This window comes from Rutilus rutilus, assembly GCF_951802725.1.
Source record: "Rutilus rutilus genome assembly, chromosome: 6".
In the NCBI taxonomy this organism is placed as follows: Eukaryota; Metazoa; Chordata; class Actinopteri; order Cypriniformes; family Leuciscidae; genus Rutilus; species Rutilus rutilus.
Window position 1 is genome coordinate 27,646,430 of NC_140214.1, and position 23,138 is coordinate 27,669,567.

A 23,138-nucleotide genomic window follows, 5' to 3' on the forward strand; every position below is an offset into this window, starting at 1 on the left:
ATAATCGTAACGTAACGCCGTCATGCCTGAGTGTTTTGAGCCAGAATACACACATATGAGCAACGGATCTTGTGACGTACATAGTGGGAGACGAGAGATGTAGTTCATTGTAGTGCAGGGCCATATGTAGCAAAATAAAGTGTTTGGAACATTTCATATAGATTTTTGCAAATTATGTTTTTTGACTTCTTCAGACCCTATAGTTTGCAAAACTACCTGTTTCCGATTTTTTCCCGGGCTGCACAGGCCCAAAATCCAAGATGGCGGATATATCACCAAATATTGCAAATAATAGTCTTTTTAAACATTTCAAATGGATATATGTTAGGTATATCATTATATACATACATTTTCTAATTAATTGATTGACTTGGGTAATAAATATGACCATGGGTAACATGAATTATCATGATTATCAACCAATGATGGGTGTAACCACCATTATGCTATTTATTGGCATACCCAGAAAAACGCATTGACTGATTAAAAGTTTCCTTCATATAACCTAATAATCATTTTAATTAAAATAATGTTCTGCGCTCACCACAATAATTCTGTTAACAATCAGATGACATGGAAAATTATTGGGGAGAATGGATTACATGAAGCCAATGGGAAAGATGGGAAAGATAGCCAGCCCTTGTTACTAGGAAACGATAAACAAAATGAAACTTTTCAGCTTTTGCAGGAAGAGGGAAATTATTTTTCCAGCCTGGGCAACTGGTGTTTTTTTACTTGCTATGACCCCACTGAATACAAAACAACCTGTTTCCAATTTTTTTCTTCATTTTTAGTGCCAAAATTCAAGATGGCAGACAATATGCAGAAAAATCACATAAAATAAAATATATAATTTTTTCACTTCTATAAAGGCTTTAAAATGGTAAACTTTTTGATGAATGTATTCCTAATAAGACAGACAAGTGAGACACAGACTATTTTAAAAATAGTTATTGGATCATTTACCAAAAAAAAAAAAAAAAGAAAAATCTGCATTTTGTTTCATTATTGAAGAGTTCAACAAAACAGTCAGCCATTGTCACTCAAGTATTTATCCTCATCACTCTCACTGTCACTGTCTGACTTTTCAATATTGGTGCATGTCTCCTCAGAGCCCTCACACCTGCAAAGTTGCGTGCATGCATGGTAAGTTGTTGCTCTTGCAAGAACACCTTTAGTCCAGGCGTTTTAAGCCAAAATGGGGGTCAACTGTGAACAAATTGCAACAGAAGCAAACTCAACTGATTTTGTATCCTCAATATGTCCTGAGTAAGGGAAAAAAAAGCCCCGAAGAATCCCATTAGGGGAAAGTTTCGAAAAAGACCCAAATATAGCCTATTCATACGCCTATTCATTATTTTTCTCACATGAATAGGGTAAAAAATGTAACCTTTAGATATCACCATGAAAATTACTGAGTTGATACTTATATCAAGACAAACAAAAAATGTATTACACGTTTTTTGAAATTGTTTGTTAACAAGGACAAACAGTGCATAATCTAATTACAGATGTGCTAATTTGCATAAATACCACAACAGGTCTAAACATTGGGTATAGCCAGGAGAAAATGTCTTGTTGAATCTTGTTGACATAACAGTAAAAGACTAAATGTTGAGGTCTGAATGGAACCCATTTAGGCTACCCATGAGCATTAATACATAGGGGAGTGAGCTGCACAAACTCAATGCAGATGGCCTGTGACGAAAATGAAGATGAGATTCTCTAGTGGTGAATTTTGTACGCAATTAGATCTTTTTATCCAGACACTTTTTATTTTACCTACCTTTTTGTCTTCTGCAATCTACTCACCCTTGTCTCCTGTTCTTCCCTCAGACTCATCCCCCAGACCCAGCCCCAAATCCCATCTCTGCAATAATAATTAATAAAGGCTGTTTTAAAGTACTTCTTCCTGCCTCTATGTATTTATGCTCATGGGTAGCCTAAATGGGTTCCATTCAGACTTTAACATTTAGTGTTTTACTGTTATGTCAACAAGATTCAACAAGACATGTTCTCCTGTCTATACCCAATGTTTAGACCTGTTGTGGTATTTATGCAAATTAGCATAATTTGGGGAAATCTTCTGAGGGAAGAACAGGAGACAAGGGTGAGTAGATTGCAGAAGACAAAAAGGTAGGTAAAATAAAAAGTGTCTGGATAAAAAGATCTAATTGCGTACAAAATTCACCACTAGAGAATCTCATCTTCATTCTCGTCACAGGCCATCTGCATTGAGTTTGTGCAGCTCACTCCCCTATGTATTAATGCTCATGGGTAGCCTAAATGGGTTCCATTCAGACCTCAACATTTAGTCTTTTACTGTTATGTCAACAAGATTCAACAAGACATTTTCTCCTGGCTATACCCAATGTTTAGACCTGTTGTGGTATTTATGCAAATTAGCACATCTGTAATTAGATTATGCACTGTTTTTCCTTACTCAGGACATATTGAGGATACAAAATCAGTTGAGTTTGCTTCTGTTGCAATTTGTTCACAGTTGACCCCCATTTTGGCTTAAAACGCCTGGACTAAAGGTGTTCTTGCAAGAGCAACAACTTACCATGCACGCAACTTTGCAGGTGTGAGGGCTCTGAGGAGACATGCACCAATATTGGAAAGTCAGACAGTGACAGTGAGAGTGATGAGGATAAATACTTGAGTGACAATGGCTGACTGTTTTGTTGAACTCTTCAATAATGAAACAAAATGCAGATTTTTTTTTTTTTTTTTTTTGGTAAATGATCCAATAACTATTTTTAAAATAGTCTGTGTCTCACTTGTCTGCCTTATTAGGAATACATTCATCAAAAAGTTTACCATTTTAAAGCTTTCATAGAAGTGAAAAGATTATATATTTTATTTTCTGTGATTTTTCTGCATATATTGTCTGCCATCTTGAATTTTGGCACTAAAAATGAAGAAAAAAATTGGAAACAGGTTGTTTTGTATTCAGTGGGGTCATAGCAAGTAAAAAAACACCAGTTGCAAAAATCTATATGAACCGTTCCTAAAATAACACAATTCCCCACACTATTGAGCGATTTTCACATAAAACTAAACGTTACTCTTCTGTTTTATGACAAACTGCGACTTTCTTGACTTTCATAATTACCTTTTAAATTGACAAACATCATATGTGTAGTTCAGGGCACAGTTCAGACGGAATAAAAAGATAAGTTGTCTCTCGCCATTGACTTCCATACATATTTTTTCCGAAATAAGGTCCCATGAGCCGGAAGCGGAGGGGCGGGACTTAGGCTCTCTATTGACTCATGCTAGAAAACAGCACTTCCAACATGCTACACATGCTAGCAGTGAATAGCTACATGCTAATAGCGATTAGTTAAGTGTTAAATCATTCTAAGAACTCTATAAAAACTACATAGTAACCATCTGTGACAACTACCAACCACCTAGTAACACCATATCAACCGCCCTGAATACCTTAGCAACCACCTAGCAACCACCCAGAATACCTTAGCAACCGCCTAGAAACAACATAGCAACCACACAGAACACCCTAGCAACCGCCTAGCAACCACCCAAAACACCCTAGCAACCGCCTAGCAACACCATAGCAATCACCCAGAATACCCTAGCAACCGCCTAGCAACCACCCAGAACACCCTAGCAGCTAACCAGAAACACCATAGCAACCACACAGAACACCCTAGCAACCGCCTAGCAACCACCCAAAACACCCTAGCAACCGCCTAGCAACACCATAGCAACCACCCAGAATACCCTAGCAACCGCCTAGCAACCACCCAAAACACCCTACCAACCGCCTAGCAACCACCCAGAATACCCTAACCGCCTAGCAACAGCATAGCAACCACCCAGAACACCCTAGCAACGGCCCAGCAACCACCCAGAATACCCTAGCAACTGCCTAGCAACACCATAGCAACCACCCAGAACACCCTAGCAACCGCCTAGCAACCACCCATAATACCTTAGCAACCGCATAGCAACACCATAGCAACCACCCAGAACACCCTAGCAACCGCCTAGCAACACCCTAGCAACCACCCAGAATACCCTAGCAACCGCCTAGCAACACCATAGCAACCACCCAGAACACCCTAGCAAACGCCTAGCAACCACCCAAAATACCTTAGCAACCGCCTAGCAACACCATAGCAACCACCCAGAACACCCTAGCAACTGCCTAGCAAAAAACTTTCTGGTCCAAACTTTCTCAAGCCAAATTAAAGTTTGTCTCGACGAACTTTCGCATCTAGTTTTAACATGTTATCATATTACTTAAAGTAGGATTTTTATTATTTAAAATTTATTTATTTAATTATTATTTTTAATATAGGCTAGCCTATTTAAAACATGTATAATAGTTATATTTTTTAACGATTTATTATTATTATTATTATTATAGAAATGATATGGCCAAAAAGTATGTGGACACTCCTTTGTAGCCTATTAACAGGTTCGGCTATTCCAGCCACGTTCTTGAGGACAAATTTGAATGCGTTATTTAGTGAAAAGCAGACAAGCAATAGGTAAAAAGCACCATCAGCAATCAGCACGGTTGGCTATAACGGATAGTATAGGCTATGTATACTATGTAAGGTTTTAAAGTGGACCGCTGCATTCATTGCACCTCATTCTCATTGGCTGATTTCCACTAATGGCACTAACGTGCCACCCCACTGGTGATGCACACTGCACAGCTTTTCATGAGGGCAACTGAACAGTGAAGCTGACACAGTCAACAACGTAAGATAAATATAAATAATACACAATTAATGACTTCAGATAAATATGTAATTACAAAAGACAGGGATTGCACGAAACCCAAACTTTCTCACTTGCACCCACATTCCGATACGCCAAGCTCCGTCACCGGTGACACCCATACTGTGCGCTACCGATGACGTCATCAACAATACTGATGTGGACGGGACTCGAGAAGAGTTCAATTCATTCGTGGGGTACTCAACGAGCTGCAGGAATCCAACATGGCAGGATGGGAACGCAAACAAACAGACGCGGATAAAGGAATTGTGGTTTGTGCGCAAAAACTAAAAGCATCGCAAAAGAAATTACTTAACTCATCTAGTGTACTCATTTTAGTGTGAAACTATCCGAAGCTGACGGATTTCACTTCATTGGAAACTTTGTAATCATACTGTAAAAGTAGCTAACGCGGTGCTGAAACTTTGTAACACGTGAAAATAAAATGCATGTGCCTCAGCTCAACTGTGCTTACAGATCCCAGATGACTGGCCCGGGCACCCGCTGGATCTCTTCACCTATCCCGAGCATTACTCTGAGGATCTGGACTGTGTCTACATCCCACATGGAGTTATCATGGACAGGTACTGTAAATGTAATTAAGGCGCCATTTAGACACTTACCGATGACGTCCACTATGCGGACCTATACTTGTTTTTTTATTTTTCCAAATATTTTTAGACCTTTGGAAACTACTGCATATGAACAAATGACACAATATTTGTAATATAAGTTAGCTTTATATTTTAATAGATTAAACTTCATATTACATTTTTAAAACATTTCAGCAATGCAGCTTTTTTGAGATTTCAAATGCCTTTATTTGCAGTATTAAGAACTACAGTGATTTACAGCATAATGCTTCTGTGTTTATAATTGTGCTGCCAAATTAATCACATTTAACATAAGTTTGTTTATATATACAGTATGTGTTTTTATATATATATGCATACACGCACATATTTACAAATTTCTTTGTTAGATGCGATTAATCAATTTGACTACTAATTTATTCTGAAATCATTGTTTCTTAATGTCATACGAAGGTATTTTGAGATTAACATCTTTTTATTTTTAAAATGGCTACATGTGAACGATGCAATGAATTGCTGCCTTTCCTTTTGTGAGGTTAATGACAATTAACTTGCACGTGGGTTCATTTTGCAATTACTCTACAATTATCAGTGACTTTGGATAAGCATGTATATTACAGACTTGTTAGCTTGTCATTTTTATAGTTTTACTAGTGAAATGAAAAATCAGCTTTTTAAATATCAAAGGAATTTGTGCAGGATTCCTATCAGAATAATCCTAACCCTATCTTAAAGGATCATAATTATATAAGATAAGAATAAGAAGCTTCTGGCCATAAGAAGAAGATCCTGCTGTATTAGTAGACATTTCTACAGAATTTTTAAACTCGTATTTGAGTGCTATTTGATCTAATACTTGGAATAATATCTTTGTACTGAAAATTATGTTATAGTTTGTAAATCAGCAGTAAGGGGATTTATTGGTAATAGTCATGTTGTGAACTAACAAAAAATTATGTTTTGTTGCTTAGGTAAGGTTCTAAATTATGAGGATACATTTCAAATTGGATACCTTAAGGATTATTCGACCAGGAATATTTGCCTTGTGAAGCATATAGACATAGGCTTTAATGTTTTTTCTTCTTCTGAGAATTTAATATGAAAACCTAACATTTTTGGATCAAAATGGAGAGTTAGACTTTGTTGTGCTGTCATGGGTTTCTTCCAGGACCGAGAGACTGGCAAGAAATATCTTGGAAGATCTTGGCGATCATGACATTGTGGTGTTGTGTGTGCTGAAGGGAGGTTTTCAGTTCTGCGCTGATCTGGTCGACTGCATCAAAGTCCTGTGCCGAAACTCCAACAAGACCCTTCCCATGAGGGTGGACTTCATACGTCTCAAGAGCTACCTGGTGAGCACACTTGGAGTTTAGTGTTCTTGATCCTGCTTTTCCATTTTCTACTGAATTTGAGTACGTAGCAAATATAAAGTGATTTTCTTAAACGTTTTATATGCTGAAACAGCCACGAAACTGCTTGGATCATATGATGAATCACAAGTTTCTTTCACACACACGCACACAGACTTTTACAAATGCCACTTTGTTTCTGATTATCTCAGCATGGCTTCACAGTGCTAATGAATCATCTACTTCATGCATGCGAATTGCTATGTGAAGCCAGACATAAAACAAAAGCTAAACTAACCAGCATTTAAAAGTTTGGGGTTGGTAAGATTAAATTAATTTCATGAAAGAAGTCTTTCATGCTCATGCTCACCAAAGCTTCTTTGTAAAAACAGTACAATTGTGAAATATTATCACAAGTTTTCTATTTTAATATATTTTGAAATGTCACTTATTCCTGTAACGGCAAAGCTGCCATTATTTCAGTCGTCAGTGTCACATGAAAACAGTTGCGCTGCTGCTTAATATTTTTATGGGAACCAAAATACTTTTTTTTTTCAGAATTTATTTTATTAATGGAAATATAAATATTTTGTTAATTTTTTTTAAAAATGTCTTTACTGTCACTTTTGATCAATTAAACGTGTCCTTGCTGAATAAAAGTATTAATTACTTTTAGGGAAAAAAATCATATCCCAAACCTTTGAACAGTAGTGTATTTTACATGTTGTTTTTACATTAATAGAGAACTAATAATATGGCTGCAGGTCACTCAAATATATGCAAAAGGCCTAGTTTCTCTCCAGTTTTGCTTCATTTCTGACTAATAAAATGTGATTGTTGTTGATGAATGTTGACTGCATTGTATGTATTTAGTCAACAGAGGGCGTCATGACTTTATATTTGTCATGCTCCCTGTTTGTCCGTTGATTTCCCATATCATCTTTGAAGGCATTTTTTTTCTCAGCATTGCTGACATTTTTTAACTAAAGTCTATGGTTGTTAAACCCAGGCGAATCTAGGAGAACTTTTATTTATTGTATGCTAAATCGCTTTGTCTGGAAAGCATCCACTTATTCATCCACTTACTCATTAAATAATAATAGTATGTAACTAACTTGATGTAATGTCTAGGCTTGGCTCATTGAAAGTAGATAATACAAATATTTCCATGACACATTGGTCCCAGTAAATATGTACTAAATGATGTATTTTTTGTATTTTCATTTTGATTTTAGTTTTTTTACATGAAACAAGAAATATAATACTAATAATATTTGACTTGTTCTTTGATTCCCGACCAGAATGACCAGTCAACTCCAGATCTCCACATAGTAGGAGCAGATAACCTATCTGTGCTGAATGGAAAGGTAAAACATTCTCAGCCTTTTCATCAAACCTGTCCAAATAACTATGCAAAAAAAAAAGTTTTTTATGAGAAATGTAAAAAAAATAATCTTTTTTGACTTTGAGGTGGAATGTGACCTTGACATTTTCTTGTGACACGCCTTTTAAATGTTATTTAAATTAATAAAGCAAAAATGAAAGTTAGGAGCGCTGTAAGAAAATTCACTTTAAATGTAGTTTTTAAAGGTAAATGGTCAAAACTGACTAATCTGTTTCTGTGAAAAACGTTTAACAGATCAAAGGAAGACATGCAAAATTTAAATGTTTATATTACTTACACATTAATATATTTTCAATAGACATATCTATTTGCTTTTTTTTTTTCACCGTCCAAACAAACAGAATTTGAGTTAAGTATATATAAATAAAGTGAGAAGTTTTTGTATTGACATGCGTGTGTGTGCGTGTGTGTGTGTGTGTGTGTGTGTATGCATATATATATATATATATATATATATATATATATATATATATATAAAATTTGTATATATATATATATATATATAAAATGTATATGTGTGTATATATATATATATATATATATACATACATACACGCAGAAGACTAGGATGCATATACTGATAAATCCCTAACACTGTGTGTGTGTGTGTGTGTGTTTTTATATATATATATTATATAAAAACACACACACACATAGTGTTAGGGATTTTTAAAAGTAATGCGTTACAATATTGCGTTACTCCCTAAAAAGTAAATAATTGTGTTACTTTTAATGGAGAGTAATGTGTTGCGTTACTTCTGCACTACCTTTTCTCACCTGGGCTGGGCTAGCTTGTTTGTTTTGATAACAAAATAAACCTAAGTTCTATTTTTGGCAAACGCAAAGACCTTTTCACACCGAAAGTGAAATGAATAAGCCTCAGGCTGAAGGAAATGCAGCATCATTCCTGTACAGTAGAGGGCGCATCTCAAGCAAACCTGCCATGCTGGACCGCAGAAGAATAGGATGCAGGTTATGAAAGTTCAGCACTCGTTGAGGCTGCGTCCCCTGGCTGCCACGTCATCAAGTGTTAATTAGAAGGATCTTTGGGAGGCTGCCTTCATTTCACATCCTTTATTCAGCTCATTCTGAAGGATGCATCAAGTGTATCCTTCACATCCTTTAATCCTTTGCATACATTCCAAATCATAAAAAAGAACTGATGAAAAACGAGTCTGCGCTGAGCTTGTCTGCGTTCATTATGAAATGGAAGACAAAAATAATATTATTTTTTAATTATTATAATACATGTTATCTTTTGTTTTGGGGTAAATTAATTACATAAAGGAATATAATTCAATTCAAAATGAAAATTTTGTCATCATTTACAAAAGTTTCAATTTGTTTCAAACCTATATGAGTTTCTCTCTTCTGTTGAAAACAAAGGAAGATATTTTGAAGAATGAGCCAAACGGTTGATGGACCCCATTGACTTCCATAGTATATATATTTTTTTTTTCTTCTATGGAAGTTATTGTGGTCCATCAACTGAGCATTATATCAAATCAGCATTAGAATGATTTCTGAAGGATCATGGGACACTGAAGACTGGAGTAATGGCTTTGCATCACATTCAGCTTTGCAGCTTGTATATTAAAATAGAAAAATAATTAAAAAACAAATAAATGCAGCATTGATGAGCATAAGAGACTTTGCAGCTATTTTCAAATCTTTCCAATCATTATCCAATTTTCCCTTCATTAAAATGTAAAACCTTTTTTAATAATGATACAGTTTTCTCTGGGTAATTGCACTAATTTTATTTAATGGTGCCCATATTTTTTTTAAATCATTAACTATAATTATGATGAACCTTAAATTCAACCATTCACTTTTTTTTTTTCTGAATGCATGTATGTGCTCTTGTGCTAGACATGACTGAGTGGTTACAGTTCGTCAAAGGTTTATGATGTCTAATTCTTCCGTAAGAGGATTGATCTGCTCAGTTCCTCAAGTAATTGGATTTCCCAGAAGAGCTCAGGATTGTGATACAGTGCGTGAGTCTGTGACACAGACGGAGATCTTTAGTAAAATATCTTTTCTTTTTTATTTACACCTGATTATGAAACCACGCTGTTTATAATCTTGGAAATATGCATGCTGGGAAATAGAGTCCATAAAGCAGTGTAGTTTATTTGGTGGTCTACACAGTAATAAACAATTTTTATACAAATGTTCCTTGCTGTTCATCACATAATTGTTAAAAATAGCTCAAGGGTAAATCCCATGGAAACAGGTCACGTTTTACCCCAAATGAAATTATATTCAAACCGATTACGTACATTCACGCAAATTCTCATTAGCACAATGTATCCACATAGTTCACCTTTAAGTTTTGTTTTTGTAATTCCTATTATTTAATGTGGTAATTGACCTTTTTCCCACCCTTATTGTAACAGTCTAAACAGTCTTCGTATTGTGTTAACTCTGTGAGTTGTTGAATGCTGTGATGTTCAGTGTATTCAGTCACGCATCTCCTGTCTGTCTCTTCACATGTACTGAAGAACGTCCTGATTGTGGAGGTACGTCTGCTGTCTGTCTGGATAAACTCACTCCCTCAATCACTTTAATATCCTTTCAAATAAATAGAGGCCTTTCAGATGCTTTATAGCAAATTCCTCTGCTTTCTGCCCTGGTCAGTCAAGCATGCACCATTTTGTGCCTCTACTTATCCAAGCATTCATGCTGCGTTCATTCCATACGACTTAAAAGCCAGATGATTGTTTTTTTCAGTCTTAATTGCCTTTTTTTGCTAACTTTTTGCATTTAATAATGCCATATGTGCCTTACGTTTAGTTTTGATTTGATATTAAATAATAAATTCACTTGAGACAATACATCTGATTATCTTGTTTACAGTCTGATACAGCTTCAAAAGTATGTAAACGTTCACATTTCTGTAAAAACAGTTCATGCCGTTAAGGGACCTACATTAAATGTATTATATTTGCATGTACTGTGTAATAATTCTATGATTAATACAATGCAGGGTCAGAATGATTTTTTTTTTTAAAGAAAGAAATGAATACTTTTATTCAGCAAGGATGCATTAATTGATCAAAAGTGACAGTAAAGACATTTATAATGTTACAAAAGATTTATATTTCAAATAAATGTTCTTTTGAACTTTCTATTCATCAAAAATTCCTAAAAAAATGATAAAATATACATTATAAAACATTATAAAATATATTGAAATTGAAAACAGTTATTTTGAATTGTAATAATATTTCACAATATTACTGTTTTGCTATTATCTTACCAACCTCAAACTTGTTATATAATATAATATAATATAATATAATATAATATAATATAATATAATATAATATAATATAATATAATATAATATAGCGGGTGGTAGGACAAAATACTACACCAACCCTAATGATTGTGACTTATAGATATTATGGACTATAGTAATGTTTGATAAAACATTTTACAGTACAGTGAACTAAAGCATTCTAGTGTTTATTTTGTGCCTCTGCTGTGTCATTATTTCATGCAATGCCAAGACTTCTTAAGTTCTGTCGAGTGTGCTTCTTAAGCTGATAGTGTGTGACAGCCGTCTGTATTTGCCTTCATCTCAGTGTCCTCCTCCTTCCCACAGGCCATCGTGGACACTGGGAAGACCATGAAGACTCTGCTGGATCACGTTGAAGCCTTCAAGCCCAAAATGATCAAAGTAGCTGGGTAAGTCAGTTCACAGACTTATAGATTAGTACAGGCCTGAGCTATACTTTTGTGTCTCCTTTACCTGGTCAGTACAGTAGGACTGTGTATGTGTGTGCATGTGCTGATATGTTTATATTATTGGTGAAGACTTGCACATATAGTGTTTTATATCTGTCACAGGTTGCTGGTGAAAAGGGTGCCTAGTGGGACAGGTTATCTGCCAGACTGTAAGTGATGATTACAAACTCTGTATAATGGCTAATGTTATTTTATATGCATAATAATGTACTTTTTTAACTCTATAAAGCCTACTGTATCATATTTGTTGCACAGGCTTCTAAATGATCAAAACTTTGCTGAAGATCCTGTTGTACACAATCTACTAAATGTCTTCTGTCATCTGATTGACATAGTTTTTAGAAAGTAAAAGGCCTTTTAGTATAATTGTAAAAATGTCCACCTTCGGGTTGGGGTTTGCTGTGAATCATTACTGACATTCATATAGGTAACATTATTTCAAGATGAAAATCTGAATTTCATCATACTTTTTGCCCATATAAACATCAGCAACTGCACCAAATTGCATATTTTTGCTCAGTTTGGACATGTGAATAAAATCGATGTGTTGTAATGAGCTCTATTTCTTACAATATGAGCCATAAAAGCCTGATGCTTTAAATACAATATTTAACAAACAAAAAAAATAGATACGTTAATACATTTGTGCCTGTTATTTCATGTCAGGCTGTTGTTTTGTTTTTTGAAAAACCAAAATATCACAAGAACAGATTAATATTTCCTTTTCTTTTTTGTGCTCTTTGTTCCAGATGTTGGATTTGAGATCTCCAATCGTTTTGTGGTTGGCTATGCCTTGGATTACAATGAATACTTTAGAGATCTCAATGTAAGAGCCCTTTTATCAATATTTGCCCACATTTAAACGGTTAAATGTTACATTGACTGAAAGTGACATGTTGATTCAGTGTATAAAAAGTGTTCTTAAATATCGTTTGTCACTTCTGGCAAAGAGCTTTTTGAAAGCTTATTGTGGGAATCTCCCCAAACGAGGGACTCGCTCCATATGTCTACATATTCCAAAGTCTAGAAGTGACAACTGGTGTGAGATCAGCGTTTCAAAGGCGCACACTTGCTGTAGAGAAATGTCTCTCTTTGAAGCATAAATGAGTTTGTTTGCTTGAACTGCGGTGACGTATTACTGAACTAAGCCTGTAATGTCGACCCAAAGCGTGAAATGACAGACAGCATTAGCAGGGTGAGAATTAGGAAGAAAAGTCTCTCTGCAGCGGCACAGTTGTCCATTTGTCTCCATTTGGAGGGCTGGTTGCTAGGGGTAAGTGAGCTGTTGTGAAAAATGACACCCACTTCAGAGAATGCCCCGGGCTGTTCAACTCAATTATCCAGCAATCTAGTATCTATCTCTCACATGCATACATCATGGACAGCAGCACACTCCCGAATCTTGTGATCTGCCTACCTAGAAAGCATTTTGCAGAAAAAAGAAGTTTGTTTTTGTTTTAGACAGAAGTTTTTAAAGGTGGTGTAGTTAAATCTGAAAATATAAAATTAAATTGAATTTTAAAGAAAAAAGACAAAATAAAACTTACTAAAAAAGATAGAATATTTTATTTGTTTAATTGCTTGTGATTTAACCATTACCTGACATCAACAAACCGTGAATGTGTCATAAATTATTGAAAATTGTTCTGCTCTATTCTTCTATTATATCAATACCCAAAAGTATTTATAAAGTTATGTAATTAAAATTAGACTGTCTAACATAGTGTATTTTTATGCTTAAGTAGGCTATTGCATCATTAGCTTAGCAACATGCTAGCACCCAAACAAAGACTAGGGCTGAATCCGAAATCGCCCCCTAAACCCTTATTGACTATTCCCTATGTCAGTCCACTAATACTATTCACTTGAAGGAGTGAATAAAAGGGGTGAGCCAATTCGGACAGCCGTTGAGCGTACATTGTACACTCGTTATTGCAGTGCAATGTGGGATTGAATATGTGCACTCAATAACGTCCACTATGGTTTCGGACACCACTACAAATGGCTGTCCCCTCAAATAACGCCATATTTGAGGGTATAGGGGGCGATTTTGGATTCAGCCTAGATATACAATGATGTGCACTCATATTACTGGGAGAAAGTGCAACGCGATATAAGTCCCGCCTTCTATATAAAAGAGCCAATCACAGATTGGTGAAGTCATCACGTCACTGCCATATACACTCACCTAAAGGATTATTAGGAACACCTGTTCAATTTCTCATTAATGCAATTATCTAATCAACCAATCACATGGCAGTTGCTTCAGTGCATTTAGGGGTGTGGTCCTGGTCAAGACAATCTCCTGAACTCCAAACTGAATGTCAGAATGGGAAAGAAAGGTGATTTAAGCAATTTTGAGCGTGGCATGGTTGTTGGTGCCAGACGGGCCGGTCTGAGTATTTCACAATCTGCTCAGTTACTGGGATTTTCACGCACAACCATTTCTAGGGTTTACAAAGAATGGTGTGAAAAGGGAAAAACATCCAGTATGCGGCAGTCCTGTGGGCGAAAATGCCTTGTTGATGCTAGAGGTCAGAGGAGAATGGGCCGACTGATTCAAGCTGATAGAAGAGCAACTTTGACTGAAATAACCACTCGTTACAACCGAGGTATGCAGCAAAGCATTTGTGAAGCCACAACACGCACAACCTTGAGGCAGATGGGCTACAACAGCAGAAGACCCCACCGGGTACCACTCATCTCCACTACAAATAGGAAAAAGAGGCTACAATTTGCACGAGCTCACCAAAATTGGACAGTTGAAGACTGGAAAAATGTTGCCTGGTCTGATGAGTCTCGATTTCTGTTGAGACATTCAGATGGTAGAGACAGAATAAGAACATGGATCCATCATGCCTTGTTACCACTGTGCAGGCTGGTGGTGGTGGTGTAATGGTGTGGGGGATGTTTTCTTGGCACACTTTAGGCCCCTTAGTGCCAATTGGGCATCGTTTAAATGCCACGGCCTACCTGAGCATTGTTTCTGACCATGTCCATCCCTTTATGACCACCATGTACCCATCCTCTGATGGCTATTTCCAGCAGGATAATGCACCATGTCACAAAGCTCGAATCATTTCAAATTGGTTTCTTGAACATGACAATGAGTTCACTGTACTAAAATGGCCCCCACAGTCACCAGATCTCAACCCAATAGAGCATCTTTGGGATGTGGTGGAACGGGAGCTTCGTGCCCTGGATGTGCATCCCACAAATCTCCATCAACTGCAAGATGCTATCCTATCAATATGGGCCAACATTTCTAAAGAATGCTTTCAGCACCTTGTTGAATCAATGCCACGTAGAATTAAGGCAGTTCTGAAGGCGAAAGGGGGTCAAACACAGTATTAGTATGGTGTTCCTAATAATCCTTTAGGTGAGTGTGTGTATATATATATATATATATATATATATATATATATATATAGATATATTATGTACGTATATCCATAGATGCCTAATTAGCGGCCATTTCAATGTGCCGCTATATGTAAGCTGTCCGCTATAATGGAGCGGTCTGTGAACATTCGAGAGCAAGTTGACTGAGCAACTGCACACGTAGTTAGACGCATGTATGAATATCTATATATGAAATGGACTCCAGAAGATGATTTTGCTAAACTAACACAATACAAGAAGACGAAGGCGTCAGCTGCCACGACATTAAAAAGTTAACAATAGTAAAATGAAAATCATTAAAAGTACTGTAGTAACGTAATATTGAGTTAATACGTATAAAAACACAAAGCAACATATTCTCACCTGTGAAAGGTTATCCCGTTTCTTCGGGAATTTAAATCAGGGTGGTTTCACATCATTGATTCTTACTGTGAGTGACAACACGCTGACCATTACAAGATGGCGGGCGCGCAGACGTGTCTGGAGCGGCGGAATGTGGGATTTTCGTATACATATCTATGGTCACTGCCCCGGCCTTTAGAAGCTCTGGTTGCTACAGAAACAGTCAGTGTTCTGAGACTTATGACTGCACATACAATGCTGGTCCAGCCTGAAAAAATGCAGTTTTGTCATGATTCGGCGCATTTAGAAACAACATTTATGAAACCGTGGTTGTCAGATTTCCTTGGTGATTTCAAATATGAAATTCTATCGTAAGCTTGGTGAACAGATGTTTCCCCATCCAAAAAGAGATATAGGAGCTGTCCAACTGAAACAGCTGCCTGAGAGGCGTTTCAAAGATGGCCGCCAAGTGAAATGACTTGCCTTAAAGGGACCAAAATCTGTTGGAATCAACTGTGAGTCGAGCATCTTAATGTGAGGAGTGTTTTTTGTGTAACACAGAATTGCTATCTGTGAAGAGTGCCATAAATCAATCATTTTTGAGAATGTCTTTCGGTTAGTAGTGATATTTGGGCATTTAGAGACCAACTTCACCTGATTACTAAGCTTTCTTGGCCAGTAAACAGTGTTAGTTCTTCATTTATGTCTGTTTTCGCTGTCTGCTGACAGCTTTGTTAACGGATAATGAACATTTTAGCTGTCTTTGTGTACATTATTGTACTTTGCGGATGTCCCCTTAAATGGCTTACTGTTATCTTTCTCTTCCCCCTCTCACAGCACATCTGCGTGATCAGTGACAGAGGGAAGCAGAAATACAAGATCTGAAGATGATGATCTCACTCTTGCATGAGTATCTGAATGCTGATGGAAGGGGTCCATGGATCTCACACAGCTCTCAAACGATCCTCCTTCTTGCCTTCAATATGGACCGGTTTAATTGGCTAAGTTAGAAATACATGGAGTACTGGGTTACAACTGACTGAATACTACACAGTATACATTACAGTATACATACTGCAGAAATAGCATACTGACATACTACTATTAGTATTCTGTATGTTAGTATGTTATTTAGTCATTTAAGGGATAGTTGAACAGAAGTCTTTTGGTTTTGGTGCGACATGAGGGTGATTACACTGTAAACATTAGTAATAGAAACATGTTTTTCAATTACTTTAAGCAATAATTTAACCAATTTAAACATGACGTTATATAAGATTTAACTAGGCAAGAATTAAAATTTTACTTAAATGTAAGGCAGCAACTTAACTTTTTTCACAGTGTAAATGATGACAATTACAATTTTTGTGTGAACTGTGCCTTTAAGACTACGTGCTTCCATGTGTCTAATTTTTACGTGTTCCATTCAATAATGGGAAATTGTTTACTTATACTGTGAATTAAATATACTTCTCACAATACTTTTATTCATCAGCAATTGCCTTTCAGACGCTATAACGTGAACTACAGCTTAAGAAATTGTTGGCCAATTTTTGTGAAATTTGTTTATATTCAAGTTTACATTCATGTGAAATTTTTATACATTTTATAACCTCTTCATTTAACAACATTAAAATATTATGCATTTGTATTTATGTACGCCACTTTTTTTGCATTCTGTGTCAGAGAATACAGATGAAAGCATGCTAGTTATGGATCATTTGCTGTGGTATTGTAATGGAGAGCAGCAGTCATACTTCGGTAAGACACACTCAAACATGCCGCACACCTGTACACACACAATTGAAGTGGAACAGAGTTTGGCTGGGTGTGTGTTATGTAACAACGTCTGTTGTTCATTGTTTCCTGTGCCCAGCCTCTTTTGCTTGTCTGACTGCTGCTTGTGTTCAGTGCAGGGGAATTATGTGGTGCGTTTCTGTCAGAAACAATGTCCAGTTTCATGTGTACGTGTAAAAGCACCCTAAAGTCATGCACCACAGGTATGACAGTAGTATCATACTCACATTTGACTTGACAAAGCATTTCCTGAAAGATGTTTTAAAGGGCCTTGAAGTTTCAAGCTTACAAAGACATTATTTAATTTGAATACTTCAAGATCTGTACAGTGGCAGCATCTGAAAGTGCATTGAAAAGGTTCTTTATTGGCTTTTATGGTTCCATGAACATCCATGGAACCTTTTCATTGGAAAAAAGGATTCTACACACATACAAAAAATTGTTCTTTTAAGAACTATTCACTGAAATGGTTCTCAAATTGCATAGCTGTGAAAACCCCCTTTTGGAACCTTTATTTTTAAGAGTGTACTTCCCTATGTACTGTAGTAACAACAGTATGTGAAAAGAGTAGTGTGCTAAAGTCAGAAATGTCTGAAGGTCTGTGCCAAGTTTAGTGGACATAGCTGGAATTGCAGTCAGATATTAATATTAAAGGGATAGTTCGGCCAAAAATGATATTTAACCCATGATTTACTCACCCTCAAGCCGTTCGAGATGTATATGTCAATCTTTTTTCAGACGAACACATTTTCAGTTATTTTAGAAAATGTCTTAGATCTTTCAGTGGCTATAATGTGAAGCTATGGGGTCCACCTGCTTCAAGTCCCAAAATGTGCATGCATCCTTAACAAAAGTAATCCATCCGGCTCCAGGGGGATAAACGAAGGCCTTCTGAGGGTAATCCGTGCGGTTTTGTCGTAAAAATATACATATTTAAAACTTTATAAACGAAAATAACTGGCTTCCGGTAGCGGTCGACGCGCGTTCACGGAGATGGATGCTGGCGTATGACGTAGGACGTAGCGTAGGAAGCGTCGTGACGTAGAACGAACGTGACAGCGCAGCCAGAGAGCAGAGCAAACCAAAACTCTACGTTCGTTCTACGTCACGACGCTTCCTACGCTACGTCCTACGTCATACGCCAGCATCCATCTCCGTGAACGCGCGTCGATTATGTATATTTTTACGACAAAACCGCGCGGATTACCCTCAGAAGGCCTTCGTTTATCCCCCTGGAGCCGGATGGATTACTTTTGTGAAGGATGCATGCACATTTTGGGACTTGAAGGAGGTGGACCCCATAGCTTCACATTATAACCACTGAAAGATCTAAGACATTTTCTAAAATAACTGAAAATGTGTTCGTCTGAAAAAAGATTGACATATACATCTCGAACGGCTTGAGGATGAGTAAATCATGGGTTTAATATCATTTTTGGCCGAACTATCCCTTTAATAGAAGTCTCTTGGATTTAGATCATCAGAAATAAGGCATAGGCCTAGGCCATATTTAAACATCCCAAGTCAAAACAGACTGAAGGACTGTGCTAAGTTTGGTAAATGTAGCTTGATAAGTTGTTACAGTCAAAAAAGAGTTCATAGGTTTGAGAAACAGATTATACAATAGCAGTGCTTTTTAATTTTGTCAAGCCAACATCATGAATTGATACGTGAAACGGGCCAGTGATTAGAAGTTTAACATAAAATTTGTGACTAAAATTACAGAAAAATGAAACCTAATTAGGAATTTGGCCACAATTTGCCTTTTAGATCAGCTTTAATACTTAATCCACTATGCACTTCCAATAAAGATTTACGAATGTGTAAAAGTGATTGAGAGGCCATGAACTTCACTTCATTCTGGTGTTCATGAAATTGTCTCCACACTCACTGCTAAATGAGTCAAGTCGTGGTCCCATTTTATTGTTTAGCAGTGCGTGTGGAGACCATTACATCCTGGAATTTGGGAAGGTTATAAGCGAATAGTGTTTGCACCCGGATGTGCATGGTCCTGTTAAATGTCTTGATATTTTTTGGCCATTAAATACCCCTCATTAGAACTAAAGACTCCCACAAGACTGCTGTTCATGTCATTTGAAATCCCCCAGTGTGTTTAACAGATGGCAACACACTTTGTGAGGTGAAGGTATCCGTTGGCTTTTCAAAAACAAAGTAATCCGAATGCAGGAAATAAAGTCAGTTATGAGTCATACCATGATAGGCTGCTTGTTCATTGTTCAGGGCTCCAGAGCTATTAATATAAGTGGGTTGACTGATAGGCCTAACTAAATTAGTTGTGTTTACTGGTACTAGAATAGAATATAGAGCTTTGTTATCATTGTCATTAACGAAAGACTGTTTAGCAGCTCACAAGGATGGACAAAAATAGAAAACGCATAAATATAAGACAGTGAGGTAATGTATACAATAGTTTATTGCTCATACTTAGAATTATGTATTTGAACAAATTCCTAAACCCTTTTACTTTCCATTTGCTCACATCCAAGTTTTTTTTTTTTTTTAATCCCATAGACAAAAGGGATATTCACTCTTAGAGTGACTCACTCTTTAAGAGTTCCAATCATGGGATTCAATTGTAATTATGTTTGTTTTTAAATAATTTTTATTTGTAACAAAATTTCACGAATTAAACAGCTCATAAACATACTTTATCACTAGAAAAAAATTAAATAACCCATTACACATGAAAGTGTTATGGAATCATTTAAGACATTTCTCCCTATATAGAACATTTTTTGGCATAAAGGGTTCTTTAAAATTGAGTCCTATAGGGTTCTATATATAAGTGTGTACACACACCCAAAATTGAAAACTTCACGACTGTGGAACTCAAAAGACGTGTGGCAATGGGAGGTCAAAATAAGATTGGACCCCATTGAATTTCATTGTATGGACAAGTTAGTTCACTATACTTTTGGGTGAACTTTCAACTGCATGGTCCATATGCAGAGACCAGAATACATTAGACATGGAACCTGTGGACAAATCATAGGGCCTGTATACCTCAAGCCCGTATTGTGCCTACTTTGGCCCAGTCTCCACCCAAATGAAAGCATACAACCACCATTTAATGAAAAGTTTTTGGTTTCAAGGAAGTGAGTCATGACATATTTGATCCTCATGTAAAGTTACAGGCTGTGAGTTTCCTTTTACAGTGGTGTATACGTGGAATTTAACATACATTTCTGTAATGATTCAGCTCTGGCCTTAAATTAAAGATAGACAATGAACTGTGTATTCAAATGGCTCTGCTGGAGGTCTGAGGCTTCTCTGTCTAGACTAGACAGATACTAGGAAATGACTAAAAAGAATTGATGTTGCCTCCTTGAATGTCTGAAGAGAGAACAGGCCAAACTTCAACAAACCGACTGTAGCCTAAATATGCATTTTCCATCAATCTAAAGTCCTTAAATCACTCACTAACTTGCAAAATTATGTTATAACTTATAACTCCTGTTATGATAATGTAATGCTGTCCAAAAAGCTTTAGATTGGTAACATATAACCAGCATTTCTTCTAAAAGTAGTCCCCACCCACCCATTTACAGCCCAAATAATACACTTTACAGCGACAATATAGGCAATACAAACTAAAAACATCTTCCTGACCAAACTTTTGAACAGCAGTGTTGTACCCCCTCAAAAAAAGTGGCTTCCCTGTAACTTGCACCATGTCCTACATGAGTGGTTCATCAAATCATGCAGTTTGCTGAGGAGATTTAAGCTATAATTTTCTAAGCAATCAGAGTAATGGGCAAAAAAAAAAAAAAAAAAATGCCCCGGTCATATCTAAATACCAGATTATCAGACGTTGGGTTATTTTGACCTGGGCTGTATAAGCCAGGCCCTTACAACCCACAGGGTGCTCTGGGCGAAGCAGCTGGATAGCAACACACCACTCAGAACACCTTAGAAACCACATGGCCAATGGCAATGCCACATGGCAAGCAACCACCACTCACCCTGTAAAAATATAGTTTTTAATGTCATTTTAAAGCCTCATCTAAGGCTTCCACAAAGCAAAGGAGCACCCAAAAGCAACATGTAGCTGGCGTCCTGATTGTCCTGAAGTTTTAGATTTGTTCTCATGATTTGAAAGATAAATAAAAGTGGGGCATTGATAGAGTGAGTGGACATTCACAATAGAAGATGGGCGGAGCCGTCGTGCCTTATTCATACACCTGACACATGACTCCCGCATTTCAACAGCAAGAGGGAGTTTCAGTGTGCTGTGAAAACAAAGCGTCACTCTCTCTGTTTGGCTGTTTAACCACCGTTTTAGATGGGTTTGTTCACCATTTCAATGCACTGGCCCTCTCTGAGGAGTGTGTAAGTGAAGTTGAAGAAACCTTAGTATCAAAAATCTGTTTCCGCAATATAATAAAGGGCAAGATAATCTGAGTACGATTGGTAATATAATCTCTCTGGGAGTCACATATGTCTAAAAACACCCTCCCAAACACATAAGCTTGCTTTTCAGCACTGTTTCAACTGAATTTGGATAGACTCAGGCTAAACAAAGATGGACACTGTTCCTGTTTTCAAGTTATAACTGGCCGGCGTGTTTCCAAGTTGGTCACAAGAAGGACATGCAGCTGACTGACATTCTTCCTGGGAAGGCTGCTTCCCGAGAGAGTGTCTGCTGTGGTTTGAGCTCCGTTCCAGATCAGACTGCAGAGAGAGGAATTCCCTGGGCTGGGAAGTATTGTGAAAGTCCCTGGTCAGGACGACCTCGGAACAAAGGCCACCCAATCCCTGAAACAGGTGGCCCCTTCGGCTGGCCATGAATGAAAGGAACATTTGTGCGAGCCTCTAGAAACTGAACACTTTTCACAGGGCTCTCTTTTCAGGTTACTGCCTGCGCTCTCTCTTTTTCTTTCTTTGTGTCTGAATATGTACAATGACTTATTTCCAACTAACCGAACCAATAATTTGTTCTTCAAATGAAATGTTGGATCTATCTATCCATCCATCCATCCATCCAACCAACACAACACAACACAACACAATCTCATGTCAATTCGTAACTTTTTTACGTTTGGTGAATTGGTGGCTAATTCGTATGAATTCGTACATTTTCGTATGATCTGCTTACGCCTCAGTGATGAGGGGTGGGGTTGTGGGTGGATATAATTTCTAATAATTGTACGTTTTTGTAAGACTCACATTGTACAAATTCATATGAAATCGCCACCTGGTAACATGCAATACAATAGACACAATTGAGCAGTATACAAACAATATACTGTACAACAATACAAAAAATACAAAAAACAATACAAACAAAAGTGATACCATACCAAATGGTTGTTACAAAAATGCTGCCATATATATACATAATTTTGAAATCAATATATAGCTCAACACACACACACATATATATATATACACACACATTTATTTCTCAGAATTGATTTCAAAATGAATTGTGCATATGACTTATATTCTGATAAACATTGATACTGACACCGATACTGACTTAAGTGTATTGGAATAGCAAAGAGATGATGGACTAACTCTGGTGAAGCTCTCTCAGATTGTGAGCATAGCAGTCGCTCCTCATGCGTCCGCTTTTTGGGGCACAGTGTGTGTGCAGACATTCCACAGCCACTGCCAATCGCATGCCAAAACTGCCCGACCCCGCTTTGAACTGGGCCAAACATGTGACTCCAGTAATCCAGACAAACAGTTGTATTTGCAAGAGAGAGAGAGAGAGAG

General features: G+C 37.0%; 1 protein-coding gene across 2 annotated transcripts; it reads left to right on the forward strand.

Moving 5' to 3' along the window:
- The first annotated feature begins 4,884 nt into the window (after positions 1 to 4,884).
- Positions 4,885 to 17,256, forward strand: prtfdc1b (phosphoribosyl transferase domain containing 1b). Of its 2 annotated transcripts, XM_084411344.1 has the most exons (9): positions 4,888 to 5,030; positions 5,236 to 5,342; positions 6,520 to 6,703; positions 8,002 to 8,067; positions 10,610 to 10,627; positions 11,716 to 11,798; positions 11,961 to 12,007; positions 12,608 to 12,684; positions 16,440 to 17,256. In XM_084411344.1, exons 1-9 carry the CDS (start codon positions 4,983 to 4,985, stop codon positions 16,485 to 16,487), a joined length of 678 nt encoding a protein of 225 aa, XP_084267470.1. In that variant the 5' UTR covers positions 4,888 to 4,982; the 3' UTR covers positions 16,488 to 17,256. The 2 variants fall into 2 exon arrangements, with proteins under 2 accessions (XP_084267471.1, XP_084267470.1); XM_084411345.1 differs by lacking the exon at positions 10,610 to 10,627 and having other exon boundaries at positions 4,885 to 5,030.
- The last annotated feature ends 5,882 nt before the right edge of the window (positions 17,257 to 23,138 follow it).